This window comes from Marmota marmota, unplaced genomic scaffold (genome assembly GCF_001458135.2).
Source record: "Marmota marmota marmota unplaced genomic scaffold, marMar, whole genome shotgun sequence".
Lineage (NCBI taxonomy): Eukaryota > Metazoa > Chordata > Mammalia > Rodentia > Sciuridae > Marmota > Marmota marmota.
The window spans coordinates 14,414,025-14,431,799 of NW_026000051.1; the positions used below are offsets into that span (position 1 = coordinate 14,414,025).

The 17,775-nt window shown below is 45.2% G+C and overlaps 1 protein-coding gene across 1 annotated transcript in view; it reads right to left on the bottom strand.

Moving 5' to 3' along the window:
• Pappa (pappalysin 1) overlaps positions 1-17,775 on the bottom strand; it is a 237,008-nt gene that overhangs the window by 203,767 nt on the left and 15,466 nt on the right. The window contains exon 2 of the mRNA XM_048813215.1: positions 1,787-2,849. Within this exon, the coding sequence (XP_048669172.1) occupies positions 1,787-2,643 (857 nt within the window). The 5' untranslated portion in view covers positions 2,644-2,849. The remainder of the gene's footprint in view (positions 1-1,786; positions 2,850-17,775) is intronic.

Sequence of the window (17,775 nt, forward strand, 5' to 3'; positions counted from 1 at the left end):
AGTCAAATGCAAAGGTTAACGCCTATATCTTGTCTCCCTTGTAAAGTTCTGGCAAGGACTAAATGGAAGCAGAGCCCACGGTGCCACATGACCTGGAAGGAACTAGCCACACGGCAAGGCTGCTTCTCACATGTCACGGCGCCAAGGTGAGAGTCCAGGGGCCCTCCTGGTGCCAGGAGGCTGAGCTGAAGTGCTTCCTGACTGGCTGCCAGGCAGGACATTCCCCTGCCAGCACCATCATTCCTCTGCACATAGGTACTTTGCCTGTGTACGGGAGGCCCTTGCTCTTTTGACAGAGACATAAAGGGAAGTGTCAGCAGAAAACCTGCAGAGGTCGGCAAATGTGCTACAGCCATCAGCAAGTGCAGGGTCCTGTGTGTTGGGCAGAATGGGAAAGTTCAGCTTGAATCTGGGAAAAACAGGAAAATAGATGTTGTCCATCTCTCTGGATTAAAAACCAGTTTCTTCAGGTCTCATATTAACTATGGGTCACTGGTGAGTTCACCTTTGGGGTCCAGGTTGGGGTTACTGGTCATGACAGAGACTAAGCAAGGCATTAGATAGGGGTCCCTTCTTAGCTTTCTAAAAGCCTCCAGTGTCCTGCCTTCTCCCCTAGTCTCCGCTGTCCAAATTATACCTATCTTTAAAAAATGAATTTTATTGTTTATATTTAAGGTCTACAGCAGGATGTTTTGGGATACATGGAGATAATAAAAATGTTACCATAGTGAAACTCATAAAATATCCATCATCTCGCAGAGTTACCTTTGTGTATACGTGCCTGTCTGTCAAGAGCAGTTCAAATCCACTCATTTAGCATGGATCCCAAATACAGTACAATTTTATTACTTACAGTCTTCATGTGCATTAGATCTCTAGCCTTGCTCTATTATGCCTCGGCTGGCACCTAGTCTTGAAGACGTTGCTGACATATCACCTCTTCCAAAGAAGTCTCATATTCAAGGTGCAAGTCAACTTTTTTCTTGATCTCCTCTGCCACCCCCTCAACACCATACACTCACATTCATTAGACAAGGAATGACAAATACACTGATCAAGAGCTAATTATGTGCTAGCCACTGATGGCAAGAGACTGCACTTTATGCATCCTCTCAGTCCCCACTGCAACTTGAACCAAGTAGGTGCTATATTCATTCCCATTTTACAGACGTAGAAACTTCCTTAGAAGCTTCTAAGAGGTCACAAAGTAAGAAAATGGTAGAGTTGAGGTCAGGCCCAGGTTATCTGACCCCACTGTCTCCAGCTCCACCAGCATTGTCCATTAGAACTTTCCATGATGATGGAAATATTCCATATTGCTCCATCCAGTATGGTGGCCACTAGCTACCTATGGTGACCTCACATTGGAAATAGGGCTCATGCAACTCAGGAATTGGATTTTAAATGTGATTTAGTTTTAACTGATTTAAATTTGAATTGTCACGGGCAAGAGACTTCTTTATTGAAGGGCAAAGCTCTAAACTACTCCATTATACATAGTACATAGCTTTTTGTACTCATTGTGTGCCAACCAATATAAATTGAGTTCTTTGAGAACACAGGGCTTTGAGTTTTTCTTCATGACCAATGGGAAATTCTCAAGATGAATAATGAACTATGCTTGCACATGGTCCTCTTGATTGCCTGAGCAATAGACTCGCCCTGGTCATTAAACTGCTGCATGACCAAATTGTCTTCACCCTGTAGGCCTCAGGGGATCTTATCTATAAAATGGAGCAGAGTTTTCAGCTATTTACTGGGCATCTTCTGCCCAGGAGGGTCTTACCTGTGTGGAGAGTCAGGATCAAAGCACGTCTTGGTGACATCAGTGATTTCGGGGTCACAGCACTCCCCACCATCAAAGTTGAACCGTTCATAGTTGCAGTCCATGTCACACACACCATTCTGCTGCTTCTTCATGAAGGCAGGGTGGCGCAGGTGGCGGCAGTCCCCACCGTCATGGCCAGTCAGCGAGTGGTTGCACTCGGGGTCACAGTTCTCATCCCCGATCTTGCTGATGTCACAGTTGGCCAAGATGAGGCGCTGGCGCAGAGAGGACTTGTTCACCTCCAGCACCTCCAACTCCCAGGAGATGTTGTAGTGTTTGAAGGCCTCGGCCAGCTGCTGGTGCTGGAAGTCCACCTGCTGGCGGCTCACCATGGGGTTCTTATGGTCATCATCGTACAGGTTGACCACGCGGTAGCGCACCACCTTGGGCCTGCGGAAAGTCGGGAGCTGGTTGTAGCTGGCGATGACCTCTGTGTTGTCACACAGCGTCTGCCCGCACAGAGGGGGCTCCAAACTCGTATCCAGCAGGAAGCCATGAGCACTGCTGAATTCCACTCGGGGGCTGTGACCGTCCTTCATGGGGGACCAAGTGCGCTTCACATTGTCCCAGTTCTCCTGGAGGAGGAGCTGAGGTAGAGGGGTGTGGAGGCCATGGGTTTCCATGTCGGACAGTATCTCCTGCTGAGTCCTGGCCACCTTCCACAGACTGAAGTGCTCAATGTAGCCCCGGAAGTTGTGGTTCAGAGCACTGCCTCCCAACATGAGCACTTTACACTTCTGGGTCAGTGGGCTGAATATGCCACCCACTTGCTGCCCAGAGGTTGCCACCTGGGCACCGTTCACATAGAGCTTCATCAGCCGACCGTCATAGGTGGCAGCTAAGTATACCCACTGGCCTGGGAGGTAGCTGCGGTGGGCATTGATGGTGGTCACTTGCCGGGCCCGGTCTGTCTTCAAGGAGAAAAAGTAGCGTGGGTCTCTGTGGCCTTGATCACTGACGGTGTGAATGCCCACGACCCATCCTCGGTCTCGTGAGGTGTAAGAGCATTTGTCATACAGCCCTGTGTGACCCCAAAGGAAAAAGATCAATGAATCAAGGATGGAAGGAGAAGGTGGGCAAGTTATTCTTCTCTGATTAAATACGTATCAGGATATTCTGCACTAGTGGTTTTCAAACTGCCCTGGTGGGACCCTGCCTCTGGGACCTCCCCTGTTCCTAGCCTTTCTGGAATATACCCAGTGTCCTTGGCACAAACAAAGCTGTTGGATAGGGAAGAGGACTTTCTAATTAAGAGTGTATTTTAAGTGTCAGATGATGCATGAGGCCAGGTGGGAGGAGAAAGAGGGAGATGAGAATGAATAGATGATGCTCATTTAGAAAGACAGTCCCTGTTCTCAGATGGAGAATCACTGTGGTCACCATAACTCTGAGTGTGCATCTGCCATTATGCTCATCAAAAGAGCATGGAGAGTGTCCAGAAAAATCAATAGAGGAGGCCCACACAGTCCTTACTCCTTTGTGGCTCTGGGACCTGAGAATTTATGTAAATCCCTGCTAGCTGCTAACACAGCCAGCATTTTGGCTGAGGATCTAGGCCCACCTACACCTCTCTTCCCATTCCCTGCTGAACCATATTTCAGGTCAGAGTCTCCATCCACAGTCATCCTGCTCTTATGGTTAGGGTGACCTTGGCAAAACACCAATTAAATCTTCTGGGTCTTGGTTCTCTGTGTGGTCAAGCAGGGGACTGAATGAAGTTCCCCATTACGTACTCAGACCCAGTCTGATTTCCCTTATTCCAGGATTTCCAATGCCAGCCCTGTGAGTAGAAATCACTCTCTCCACTGAACCTGTTCTACTTTTAGGAAACTTGACACTGGCTGTCCAGTTCAAGAGTTGCCTATGTGACTTCCTATTGCCTCCTCTCTGCAAGACTGGGTCTTCTTGAGAGTGATGACCACGTCTGGGTCATCTCCATAACCTGTCCAGCACCTGCTGCAGCAGGCCTTCCATTAGTGTCTCATGAATAAGCACGGGACACATGATTCTGAACACAGTGGGAAAAGAGACAAGGCAAGGACTTTAAGGACCAAACAGAGTAAAAGACAATACTTTGTATCTCCATGGCTAAAGGACAGAGAGACTCAGAGGGCAGAATGTGTTCTTGGTATGGGGAGAAAGGGCAGGATCTTTGGACTCAGGATAATCTGCTTGAATTCTAATGACAGCAATTACTATCAGTACATCAGGGACAAAGTCACTTCCCCTCTGTGGACCTTAATTCCCTCATATGTTGTCATACTTAAATGACATAGTGGATATAGAGTCCCTGGCATACAATGGCTGTCCAAAGGAGAGCTCCTTCTTAAGACGCTGGAAGGTCTGGGAGTAACATCAAAGATGAAAAAGTAGGAAACAACCAGAAATAAAATGCAGCAAAGCCAAAGAGAGAAGGTGCCCTGAAGGTATCTTGCCTAATTGGTTAAGAGCTGGAATGAAGGCACAAGTCCCCTCAATCCCACGGACAAGCCCTTCTTGTAAATCATAAATCCCCATCAGCTTAGATGATACTAAGGGAGTATATATAAAAAGCTACCTCCCTGCCAACTCCCTCCAAAGACAAAGACTGGACTCCAAATTTGGATCCCATTGCCCCAGATCTCTCTGCACATCAGGAATCAATAGGAGCAGAGGTTGCTGAAGTCACCACATTCATGTCCAGCCCGCATCTTAGCTCCGCTTCTTTCCCTCCCCTGTCTACTCCGTCCTGCTACAAAAAGAAAATGAAGGGTCTTCTAATGAGAAAATTCAAATCTGAAACAGAATCTTCTTCTCTCTCTCTCTCTCTCTCTCTCTCTCTCTCTCTCTCTCTCTCTCCCCCTGCAGGTTTTTATTTTGCCAGGGGCTCCCAGCCCCTGGTTTTCCTGTTGCCCTTGGAAGGCGGCTTGCCTGGTTAGCAAGGTAAAATGTTTACACATCTGTAGGGTGCCCTCTGTTCAGAAGCCTTCCGAGGCTCGGGCCACCTCTGTTTGCAGTTTAGAGAAAAGAGGGAAGGATTGAGAGAGGCCAGATGCCGCAGCCCAGAGCCCAGGAGTAAGGGGTAGCTGAGCCCCGGGAGGCAGAGAGGAAGGGCAGAGAGAGGGTTTTCAGTGGAACCAAGAGGAAACATATGAAGGGAAATGAGAACCTTGAAGCAGTGGCTTCAGAAGTTCCGAGGAAATGTTTACCTGGAGTGTAAGTGGTGGGAGAAAACAAGTGGGCTGAAACAGGGATAGGAAGTCTAATGGCAATGGGGCTTTATTTCTATATGAAAGTAACGTAATCAACAGTAGTCACATTTCAGGGGGCTGGGAGGGAAGTATCCATGTACCACCAGCCTCAAAGATCTGCGCTTGGCATGCCAGGTGACCTTGCCTGGGACAAGTCAACTCTCCCCTCTATGCTGCTGGGCTTCATTTCCCTTTTCTGTAAAAGGAGGGGTCCCGATGAAATGATCCCCCACTGGAATTTAAGAGGTCTTTTGTTCCCTGTTAGAATGGTTCCTTGTATGTTCATGGTGCTCAAAAAAATATGTGTTGATTTGAATTGGATGTCTTATTTCATTCCCAATTCCCCCAGGCTTGGTTTTCTATCCTCTGTGTCTCTCCACACAGGACACAGAACCGTATTCTCTGGAGGACACCAAAGTTCCAGCACATATCCACAGTGCCCTTCCACAGTTGTTCAGCTAGCTGGAATCCTGGTTTTCAAATTGGTGCTAGTGAGTCTGGAGTCAGCACTACCGTATGAGACTAAGGGATGATCCCAAGGGACATGCCCCCTGTAACAGAGTGGTAGTCCACCTGTGATTTTGCACACCATCTACATATAATTAGCATATACCTGCCCTAATGCTATAGGCCTGCAGGACCCGACAGTGAAAGTATCAAGAATCCTTTTATACTTCAAGGAGGTGTCTGGGCACACTGCACAGCAGGAGAGCAGTGGAGGGCCATACGAGGAGAGGGGCTCCTGTTAAGACACTGGTCACTGAAACCCTGGTCAGCTGGTCTTCTAATAGGTCCCTATTTTTCTACAACTAAGCTTGATACACAAAGGGCTTCAAATTCCCCCAGAAACCTGATGTTTAAATAAACATTAAGTTTAACTGTAAAACATTGTCTCTTTTTCTTCTCATCATCCCATTCAACCTCACTCCAAAGAGCAAGACATGCATCAAAGAAGAAAACACAAAGGCAGAAGGTAGAGGTAGGGGATGCCCCCCAAATCTTGGCCAGCGCTGTCCTGGGAGAATACTCTGGGAATGAGGGGCACCCTTTAAAAATCACTTGAAAGTTATACCTCAAAGCAGTATATGGTCTGAGCACCCCCAGCCACCCCAGGCCCTGACACATCTCTGTCCCTGGTATTTATCCCACTCCTGCATGTCCTAAAACCCATCACTCATTCAATGCCCCCCTGCCCAACATGAGTCTGTTTGGTTCCTTGGCAGATATTCAGTGTCTTGACGCACAGCCTGGTATGTTTTAGGTGTCCCATCGAGTGTGTTGGATTTCTGCCTTCTCTGTAATAGCACGCTACCCTTTCTTTAGAAATGACTGAATACCATGTGCTCAAGCATTCATCTCCTTTACAAAGCTGTCAGCAGAGCCCACTCTTCAGAGTAAACTGAGGCTCAGAAAAAACAAGTGGATATCCAAGGTATCACAGGGCAGTAGTCAGACCTACAAGATTCCCAGACCAAGGCCTGGAATCACATCACTGCACCGATTGCCAAGTGCCAAGCATTTTATTGTAGGCTGTTTGAAGGACAGCCCCCTCCAGGGTTACTTCTGCAAGTCCTGCAGCGCCAACACAAGCAAGCTGTACTGAACTGCAAGCCAGGAGGCGACTTTCCCTGCCATTCTTTGCCTGGACCTAAACATGGACTCAGAATCCATGGTTCTTTAGCCCCAGTCAGGAGGTTGTTCTGTTGAGTTCACCCACTTCTCTGGGACTTGGGACTTGCCTAAGCCCTTTCCTTCCTTCCTGCATTAGTTATTGGACACAATAACTTTATTTATTTGTTACGCGGTGCTGAGGATGGAACACAGTGCCTCACATGTATGAGTCAAGTGCTCTACCACTGAGCTGCAAGCCCACCCCTGGCCTCTTTCTTTTTCTGCAGTATGCAATGTTTCCTGAGCTTGTCTAACTGCATCAGGACTTCCAGCACTGGCCTTCATGCTTGATGGTTTCTGACCCAAGTTTTTTCCAACTTCCAGTTTTTATAATGCCTTTTTTCCCTCCTGAGATTGCTGTCGTACTCTGATTGCCTTCCATCTTTCTTTTCTTCTGTACGTGAACAGTAGTGCCCCCCTAAAATGCACAGGTTGAAGTCATAACCCCTGTAGCTCAGAATATGACTGTATTTAGAGAAGGGGTCTTTAAAGAGGTAATTACATTGCAGTAAAGTCACTAGGTGGGTCCCAATCCAGTAAGACCAGTGTTCTTGTAAGAAGAGGATAATTAGGGCACCTAAGTGTACAGAGGGAGCCAGGTGAGGACACAGAGAGAAGACGGCCACCTGCAAGCCCAGGAGAGAGACCTCAGAAGACAACAACCGTGCCAACCCCTGGATCTCAGACTTCCAGTCTCCAGAACTGTAAGAAAATAAAGTTTCTCTTCTTTAAGCCACTTCATCTGTGCCCCTTCCTTAGGGCAGCACATTCCATGAGCTTTCTACATTCTCTCTGGGATTTCCTTAAAATCTATCCCATTGTCCACTTGTTCCCAGTTGAGAATTATTCCTGCATTATGATGGAGTGTGTCAATGTATTAAATTCCTATTTTGAAAGGAGCCAAGTGTATATTAGGAGGATTCCTAAATTGGTGGCGTGGTCACCATGCACCATGCACCCTGGGGAAGGGTGCTCTGTGTCTCCATGTGAATTTGCGTTTGGAGCCCCTGCTGTGTGCTGAACTTGCAGCTACTGCTTCCCAGGCTGAGATACTTCCTGTAATCCTCACAGAGACCTTGTGCCATACATGGCTGCCATTTAAAGGTGAGAAAACTTGAGGGTCAGAGAAGAGTGGTCCAATGCCCAAAGCCACATAGCAACTCCCAGGAGGAAGGGCTGGAAATCATGTATCCTGACTTCTAGTTAAGTTTCCCCACAGCTCAGGGAGACCCTGGTCATGTCTTCATCCTGTGGCTTTTCCTATGCTATTTTCCTGAGATGGTTAAACTCAATAGCACTGACAACATTTGATTTTCTTTCATCACTGTCAAAGGAGGAAAATTAGCAAAAGATGGCAATTTATATCCAGTCTGTAATTTATTTTGGCTCACTAGGAGAGTAAATACAGGAGGAGAGAAAACTCTACCAAGGTCACTCTTCCCTATTAAAAGTAGTATTTTCAAGTAAATGATAACAATGATAGTCTTTGAAAACCTTCATGTGTAAGTTTCTCAAGGTGCAGATACCCCATTAGGATCTCATAACAAGCCAGGGAAATGGGCTTTATTGCATTCATTTGGCAGATAAGGAAACTCAGGTGTGGAAAGGCTAAGTGATCTTTCTCCCCAAGTATCCCACATAGGGAATGGGGGATTTGGATCTGATTCTGCCTGCCCTCTGTCTGACTCTAGAGGCAAAGTTGACCCCAGCATGCTTTCCTGCAGGAGAATATCCCTCATCCCCAGTCAAGGCTGTTGTTCCCAGGCCTGTTGGTGCAGTGCTGTGGGTCACTAGATAAGAGGTCCCACCTCAGAGTTTCCTCCTTTCCCTTCCCTATCAGATGGCAAGATCACAGCAGATGGTCATAGAGGTCCCTGCTCTGTCAGCCTCTGGACTCTAAAGATCTGGCTCCTTCAGATATCCAACCCTGGGCTCCCACTGAGGGAGATGTAAGGTCCTGGTGGGGGAGACAGCTCCAGGCCCTCCAATTTCAGGATGCCCACTAGCTGTGGGACATCTGCCAGGAGAATACAAGCAGAGGTGAGAGGATGTGGGGATGAAAGGGGGGAATTTAGGTCAACAATCTGGTTTCTTTCAAGAGACTAAAAAAAAAATTAAGAGCTAAAGGTTGAAGTGGGTCCTTTTTTTGTTTCGTTTTGTTTTCCCTTCCTCGATTTAATCGCCAGTATCAAAGCCACAGAGGAATGCTTGAGAGAGCAATACTATGGAAAGCTTTCATCTGTCCAGAGGAGAGTGATTAAAACAGACAGATTTGGGTTAAGTATGCCCATGTCCTGGCAGAAGGTTCAGTCAGGGGGAGAATCACCCAAATGACCCGAAGGACTTGGTACCACCAACCATTTAGGGGAAGGCTGGGATGTCCCTGGAGAGTACACCTGAGGACCTTTCCTCAGCATTCCTAACCCTCTAGGGTCATCCTGGCTCAAAGGTTCCCCTTAGGCTCGGTAGCAGGAGGGGACTTAAAGTGAGTCAAACTGGCTGGAGTTCTGGGCATCCTATTCTGGAATCAGTGAAGCAAGAGCATCAGAAGTAAGCATACAGAGCCGTTCACAAGGTCAAGATTGGCTTAGGTGTTTCCTCCGCTTTGGTCATGGAAGACTATCAAAGACTTTTCAAGGACTATCATTGTTATCATTTACTTGAAAATACTACTTTTAATAGGGAAGAGTGACCTTGGTAGAGTTTTCTCTCCTCCTGTATTTACTCTCCTAGTGAGCCAAAATAAATTACAGACTGGATATAAATTGCCATTTATATCCATTCCCTTTCCCAATGCCAAGGAGCTGCAGAATAAGCATCCACAATGCTATCTCTATCTGCTCTCCTACCTGGATTCTCATCCTTGCTTGGGGACATGATCTGGGAGCTCCCTGACTACATGGTTCTCCTCACCTGTTTGAGTAGCTATGGGACCTTGAATGGGTTAATTCAACTCTCTGAGCCCCAGTTCTCCTGCATGTGCTCTGGGGATGGAAAGTCCTAGCCTGTACACTTCACAGATCTCTTTTGATGGAGAAAGGAGATAAATGGGGATGCATATTTCCTTACAAACAACTTCAGCTATTCAGATATGAGGTGATTTTGAGAAGAGTATTCTTAGGGGTTCCTCAAACCCTTACATTTCATCAACATACTGACTCACGTAGTGCATTTGGAGTGGCAAAGTGCTCCTGGGGATTCCAGGTATACATGTGTTTCCCTCTGGCTCTTGACTCTCCAGCCTGCCCCCTTTGCTCGTGCGTAAGCAGTTTGTGTAGGCATAGAAAGGTCAGGGTCTTACAGATGGACCAACCTGGGGTCAAATGCTGGCTCTGTCATTTACTAGCCATGTGACTTGGGAAGTCAGGGCACCTCTTCTAGTATTAGTCCTCTCACCTGTAAAATGGGGATAATACATCTTCCTCTGATGGTTGCAGAGGGAGCTAATGAGATAATGAACATGACAGAACTTGGCACGTGGCCACTGGCAACATAACAAGCGTTAAAACACATGTACTGTGGAGTCAGACTGATCTTTTCGAATCCCAGTTCTGCTCCTTGTTAGCTGTGTAGCCTGGGGCAGAATCTCTGCACCTCCTTGATAGTTCCCTCATATGTAAACTGACATAACAAGTACTTAACACCCAGTGCCATTTTGAGGATTTAGTGAGAGACAGCAAACATGCATTTGCATATCCCATGATAAAGGTAGCTGCACTTTTTTATTAATATTCATAATAAATGTCTGTTCTTTTTCTACAGAATCAGGGCTATTTTTTCCCCCTTCGCCTGTGCTGTTATACATTATCCTTTCTGTCACTGTTCTCTGAAATCGAAACACATGCTCACTGCTCTCTTTTTTCACACATTGTCAATGAAATTGGTGCATATCAACTTAAAAAAGGACGTAGAGGAGGAGATGAAGAAAAAAGACAAAGAAACAGGGGGAAGAGGAGGGCAGCAGCATTTCCAGTTTTTTTTTCTACTTTAATAGTTGTACATCTCGCTGAGTGCTAGCTAGAGCTGGTCCTTCTGTTGATGCAATATAGATATAATAGGAGCTGGTATTTTGCAATTAGGAAGCCCTATTATTACCATACCACCTCCTTATACTATCCCTAGCATTGCTACTCTGATTTGTTCTAATGCCAGACATAGCTACATGTACCTATTGAGAAATAAATATATCCGCCATTCATGATGTGCCATGTATAAGGTCAAGAACTTTACATGTATCATTTCATTAAAGTGATTACAACTGTTTAATGAAATAAGTTTTCTTTGTCCCATTTTACAAGTGAGGAAACTGAGACTCAGAGAGCAGCATATGATTTGGCAAAGGTCACCTGAACTGTAGGAACAGGAATAGAATTAGACCCAGCTCTCTGATCCTAAGGCTAAAACTTAACCAACATACTGTTTTCTATGGAAATTATAAGCAAGAATTCTTTTTTTATTTAGTTGAATATTTATTTTTCATACAGTTAATTTTTAAGTCTACCTAATATTGATTATGCATTGTTAGTTATAATAATACAGAAGAATCTTAAGTTTCTTTGAAATTATGGAATATACAAAGCAACTTTCTTTCATTTGCTTCTCTCAACGCTCTCTACAGGAGACAAGATAGAAATGATGATTTTGTTCATACTAATGGGGAAAGTGAGGCTTCCAGAGAGGCAGTGAAATTGCCAGTGTCACACAGCTTGTGAGAGGCAAAGCCAGGATTTGAGCCTTAGCTCCAAACCCAGCACATATCGATGCCCTCTGCACCGCCTCCTCTTGCCTCATGAAATAACCCTGAGTGATAATCTCACCATCTCCACTCATGCTCTAAACAGATTTATACCATCACTCTACATTAATCTAAGGGCAGAGAATTTGAAGTTGTAGAGCAGTGTGTGTGCAATCCATTCCAATCAGAACCAGCACCATCCATCTGTCCATATAAGAAGTCATTTTAGAAAGAAAAGTGATTCTCTGTATTGGGGTTTCCAAGTGGGATCATTGCTGTGAATGAGGCTGGGAATGTGGCTCATGGTGAAGCACTTGTCTAGCATATGCAAGACTCCAGGTTCAATTCCCAGTACCACAAAAAAGAAAAAAACAATCATTGCTCTGAATGAACACAGGGCAAGGGAGGTTCCAGAAGGCAAGTGACAATTTGGTATCCTTAGAGGATGCACACTGATTGGTACATGGAAAGCACTAATTAATGTTAATGCAATGCTTGTATGTATGCATGCATAAAGGAGGGAATATAGGAGTACATGTGAGGGTGTTTGCTTCAGTGCAAGCATGATGGACAGTCTGATGATTAAAAGCACAGTTTGGGAGCAAACATAGCTCTGTTAAGTCCTGGCTCCGACATGATGTCAGCTCAGCTCTGGTTGGGAGGATATAAAACAGCATTCACAGAACATTTAGCAAAGTGCCTGGCATAAAATAAGCACCCAAGAAATGGGTTTCAGTATGGGTGTATAAGAATAAGAATGACCAAATTCACCCAGAAACAACCACAACCAGGAGAGAATTGGAGAAAACAGAAGAGAGAAGTGTAACCAATAAGCTCAGAAGGATATTCTGCATAGATCTCCAAAGCCACTGATGGATCAATGTAATGCTACCAACACTATTGGTATTCCAGAGATTGAGACCGTGATGGTCATTTGCATCACTGGAGAAGGAAAGGAGGCTTTCCTGACATGATGACTTCCTCCCAGTTTTGCTTTAATCATAACTTGGACCTTCTTGACTACTCCAATTTTATCCCTGTGTGTAATAGTGTGTGTTCATGCACATGCATGTGGTGTGTGTGTGTGTGTGTGTGTGTGTGTGTGTGTGAGATGTTTGCAAGGGTGAATGTAATCTGTACTGCCTCGAATAATGGAAACACTTAGTAGGTACTCAACATCTTATGGACTACATATTGACTACACTTATTGATCTACATGTTCTGTGGCTACAGCATTCTATCTACAGGTTCCTAAGCCCACAGGAACTTAGCTTTTCATTTAGCTTTTCAAGACGGGGAGTGAGTCGCAGTTTCAAATTTAGCTCTGCTATCATATAGTATGAGATACAGTCAAGTCCTAACTCTTGTCTGATCCTTTCTTTTCTTGCTTGGTAAAATTAATATGCTATTACCCACCACAAAGGGTTGGGGATATCATGTACTGGAAAGCATACATTTGATGCTCAACACATCACCACCATTATTGGAAATCTCCTGACTGGCCCATGTTCCAGTCCTTTTATCCCACCCCCACACAATCTATAAAGCATCACCAGATTCATCTTCCTAAAATCCCATTTTTCACTCTTCCCCCCAAAGAGACAAACTAACCTTTTTTTAAATCATCTCAGGGTCAAGACCAACTTTCACTTTGCATTTCAGAAACTAATCTTATCTTGTTTTTAAGGGTGCAGACAGATGATGGTTGGGTCCCTCTCTTTTGGCCACACTGTTTCCTCCAGGTAGAAATGCCTCCCTGTTATCTCTGTCTTCTCTCTTTACAATCTTGAAGACTAACATCAGTGTTATCACTTTAGAAGACATGAGTCTGAACCTTCAGCACATAAACACAATGGGCCCCTGCCATCTGCTTCCTCTGACACAGATGTAGTCAGTCTCTGGCCCATGCATCTTTATGCACCAGGCATACAACATGTGGCCGTTTCTTCATAACTCACATGAGTAATTTTGAGGGCAGGCACTTTTATTTTTTTCACCTGTCTTTCTCAGATCTTAACACTGTTTGGGGGTGTTTGGTTGTTGGTCTTGTTTCCCCTTCATGGCAATTACCACTGCTAACAGTTTGATTAATTTTGGAGGTCACTCTCCAATGACTGTCTACTCAATTAGACTACAAGTCCATGAGCATAATGAGTACATGTCTGCCACCACTCTGCATCTAGAACCTTCTGTTTGGTACCTTGGATGTAAGTACTCGACAAGCATTTGCTGAATGAAAGATATATGTGCCTAAAGCTTGTGAGGAAACCTGATTTAAGTTAATTTTGAGGTTTTAATCAATCCTTCCAGTACTGGAATAAAAGTCTTGATGTGGAAATCGTGGATGTCCTGGCAACAGGGGGAAGCCCCTTCTAGCCTGGCCCTCACTTTTCCCTTCTATGAGTTGGGAGGCTGGATCCTGTAGCCATTAGATTCAGTTGTGCAAAATAGTAAAAGGAGAAACAGGAAAACACAATTTAGCTGCAAGCTGCCTTTAGGAAGCCATGTGACCCCAGGCAAGTTGTGCCGTCTCTCTGGTGTTCATTTTCTCATCTCCCCAAAGGAGAGAGACTATGGCAAAATAACTTCTAGGGCTTTTCTTGCAAATGCAAATATTTAAATATCCAAATTTAAATATTTAAATATTTCTGAATTGGGGGTAATATAAAAACTTGTGCCTTGATTTGTCTTTAACATACTATGGATCCCAGGTAAATCCCTTTTCATCCCTCATGGCAATATAACTTTCATGGGCTGTAGAATTCTTTTTTATTTTCTTTTTTGGTCTTTGGATGTCCCTTCCTGTGTGTGTGTGTGTGTGTGTGTGTGTATAGAGATATAGACTTACACCTAATGATTTCATTGGCATAAAGATGAATACAATTGAGAAGCCAGATTCATTATTATATATGCATTATTATTATGTTATTATTTTAAATTCTGATGTTAAAATAAATTAATCCAATTTTGTGGACCCTAAAAGTACTTTGGACCTCAGGCATGGTGCCAACTCTGCCTAAAGGTTGAGCCAGCCTCCTTCCATTTCTGGACCAAAAGTCCTCACCTATCAAATGGCATTAGGAGAGGACACCTGCAATCAACCCGAGGAGCAGAGAGAAATGGAGAAGATTCCCCCATGGGCAAGTCAAATGACATCAATCCCATGCCTGATACAGGCCCATAGCATGTTACGTAAAAATGCACCCCAGACCTTGTGGGCTGAGCTCTGGAAACAAAAGCACCTCTCTCAGGAGAGCCTGCCATCACCTCATCACGACCAACAGAAGGAGGTGAACCTTATGCAGAGAAAGACAGCAAAGGGAGGTAAGAAAAGGTCCAGGCCAGATAAGTAGATCTCCACCTCGCAGGGCTGCTGCCATCCAGTTCCTCTCTGAGACAGGGAGAGCAATGCCATCTTTGTGCCAGGCAGGGTCCTAAGCTCTTTGCATGAGTTAACATGGAAAATCATGTCAATGATCCAGGCGGGGGGGGGGGTATTATTATCGTCTTCATTTTGCAGATGAAAGAACCAAGATTCAGAGTCCATATAACCGGCCCAAGTTTGAGTGACAGAGGTTGGGGTTCAACTCCAGGCCATCAGAATCCAGAGTTTAAGTTTTTGCCATCTATATTATGCTTCTCAGACAGGGGGAAACTGACTGTAGGAGGAGGAAGGGCCCTTTTTAATGATAAATAAATAAAGTCTAAAAAAATCAAGTTCTGTAGCAGAGGTACTAGGAAATGGCTCAGTGGAGGGAGCCCTTGATTCTGATGAGAAGGCTCAAGGAAGTTTTCTTGTGTGACTTTTAACAGAGCAGCACCTTGGTGAGGTACAGGATTTGGGTGGATTAGAAGCAGCTGGGAAGAAGGTGGAGTGCAGAGCTGTGAAATCATCTCCAGGTTGAGATGGAGGCACGGAAGATGTTTGCATCTAAGGGAGGCGAGGCTGAACAGAGGAGCAGAGAGGAATTGAACAGGTAGGGCTGCAAAGACCTGTGAATGACCTGGGGTTTATTCCATAGACAGCAGGGGATCTTTGGTGGGTATTGAAGAAGAGAGCTGATGGGAGGTGGGGATCATTAGCGAGGGATGATATGGTGGCCCCTTCATAGAATGACAGAGCTGACAGTCAGGAGTAATGCCACACGATGCCCCACCAAGTGCTCATTTGGTGATCTGGAGTCATCCAGATGTATTAATAAATAAGGTGAAATAAACGCAAATTTTGGAGGGGGCTGAGAGACTTTTTCGAACTAGCTGTTAATTTTCTGTTCTTATGACATCTCCTTGGAAATGGTGAATTATAACTCGACTTGAGAGACCTCTTAAAGTGATGGGTAAATGGCATTTCGATGCTTGTTCGGATGTCAGGTTGATACTGTTTTGCTAGGTGGAGGATGGTTTCTCAGCCTTGATCCTGGTCTCTAGTGGACCTGGATTCAGTTTCATCTACCTTCTGCCTCTGAGTTCCCCCATCTTATTCAACTGGGAGAGGACGCAGAGCTGATGCCTAAGTCCCCTTGCAGCCCTTTAATCCATCACATAAACTCCTTAAAGGGTGAGGAGTTTACACCCTTAGAGTTTAGCTTGCAACCTGACACATGGGAAACCCAATAGCAATCTGAATGCATAGAACAGATTGAGTTTTTAACTAACTCAAGACCTCCTATAGACTCCTTAGGGGATTCTAAATAAAAAGTTTAGAAGTGTTGGGCATTTTTAAACTATGAAAACAGCAAGTAAATCAGTAACCCAGACAAGGTAGTATTTCCCCTCAAGATGTATAAGAGGTTGAGGAAGAAACAGACTATAGGGCAGAGAAGACTGAGGAGGAGGAGGCCAAGGTCACTGCATGGTCAAGGGGAATCCAAATGTGAAGAAGCCTGGAGGTGGGAACATGTGTTCCAGGAACATTAAGTAATTTTGTCTTATCTGAAGAACTCGGGTAAGTCACTGGTTGGCAACCAGTGGAGATTTTGTCCTCTGGTGGCAGATGTCTGACAATGTCTGCAGACATTTCTGTTCATCACAACTGGGGGGAGGGTTGCTGCTGCATGTGGGTGGAAGCCAGGGGTGCTGCTAAATATCCCCAAATGCCCAGTAATGCCCCCACCCCAACAAGGTGCTATTCATTTCAAAATGTCCATGATGCTGAGGGTAATAGGTTCTATCAGGAGAAATTAAGAAAAGTTATGGTAGGAAACAAGGTTGAACAGTAAGTTGAATGTGAGGCTCAGGCATTGAAACCCACTGTGGGGAGGTTTTGGGGGGAGTGGCTGGAGTATGAGAACTGATTCTACCACTTACTTTCTACAGACTTAGGGAAACTCACATGACATACCTCATCTCGCATCATCTGGAAAACTGGGATACTAATAATACCTACATCAGAGGATCACCTGGGAGGAGGATTAAAGTGAAGGCATATAGAATATTTGAGACAGTGCCTGGACAAAATCACGTATTAAATATGGTAGCTTTTATTATTACTATGTGTAGCAATAGGGAGCTACAGCAGACTCACTTTCAGCAGAGTGGCTATAGCATCACTTCAGTCACTAGGGATCCTAGAAAAATGATCTAGAGCCACATGTCACTGTGTGACTATTATAGACATCAGCTTCCTCCACCAGCGTCTGCTTCAGAAGGTACTGCAGGCTTGGTGTGTTTGGGTTTGTTTTACTGTTTGCAAACAACTCCCCCTGTCTGGGCTCCGTCTCTCAGATACTCACGAGGTGCAGGCCAGCCTCCACTGCCTCTCTAGTCCAGGCTCCTCCTGGCTTTAATGAGTAAGTGGAAGGAGACAGTGAAAACCAGATATGAGGACAGATGGAAAGACAGAAGCCTTCTGTAAAGCTGCTGCCAGCGATACATGCCATTCACAAGGATTCCAAGGACAAAACCAGGGGCATGTTTCAGAGCTTGTTTGAGCTACTGATACTGTTCTCTTGGAGCCCTTGTTTGTAAACAGATATTTCTGCTGACACTGGGCTTTGTAAAGGCAGATGGAGTGGGGGGTGGGGTGGGGGCTAGAGAAAAAGGCAGGTTATGTCCGAGAGCCTTAGACCATGTGTTTGTTGTTGAGAATACAAAGACCTCACTGTACTGAATGAAAATGCTTGTTTTACAAGGCGAGTGGGAATATGATAGGTACATGTCGAAAATGCTTCGGAAACTGAAACAACCCCATACCACGAGGGCTTCCTGCCACATCCTACATCCAGAGGCACACAGGGATCTGAAGGCTCAGCATCCCTGGGCAAGGGCTTTGGGAGGCTGTGGACAGAGAGCGCCCTGGAGCCAAGTGACTG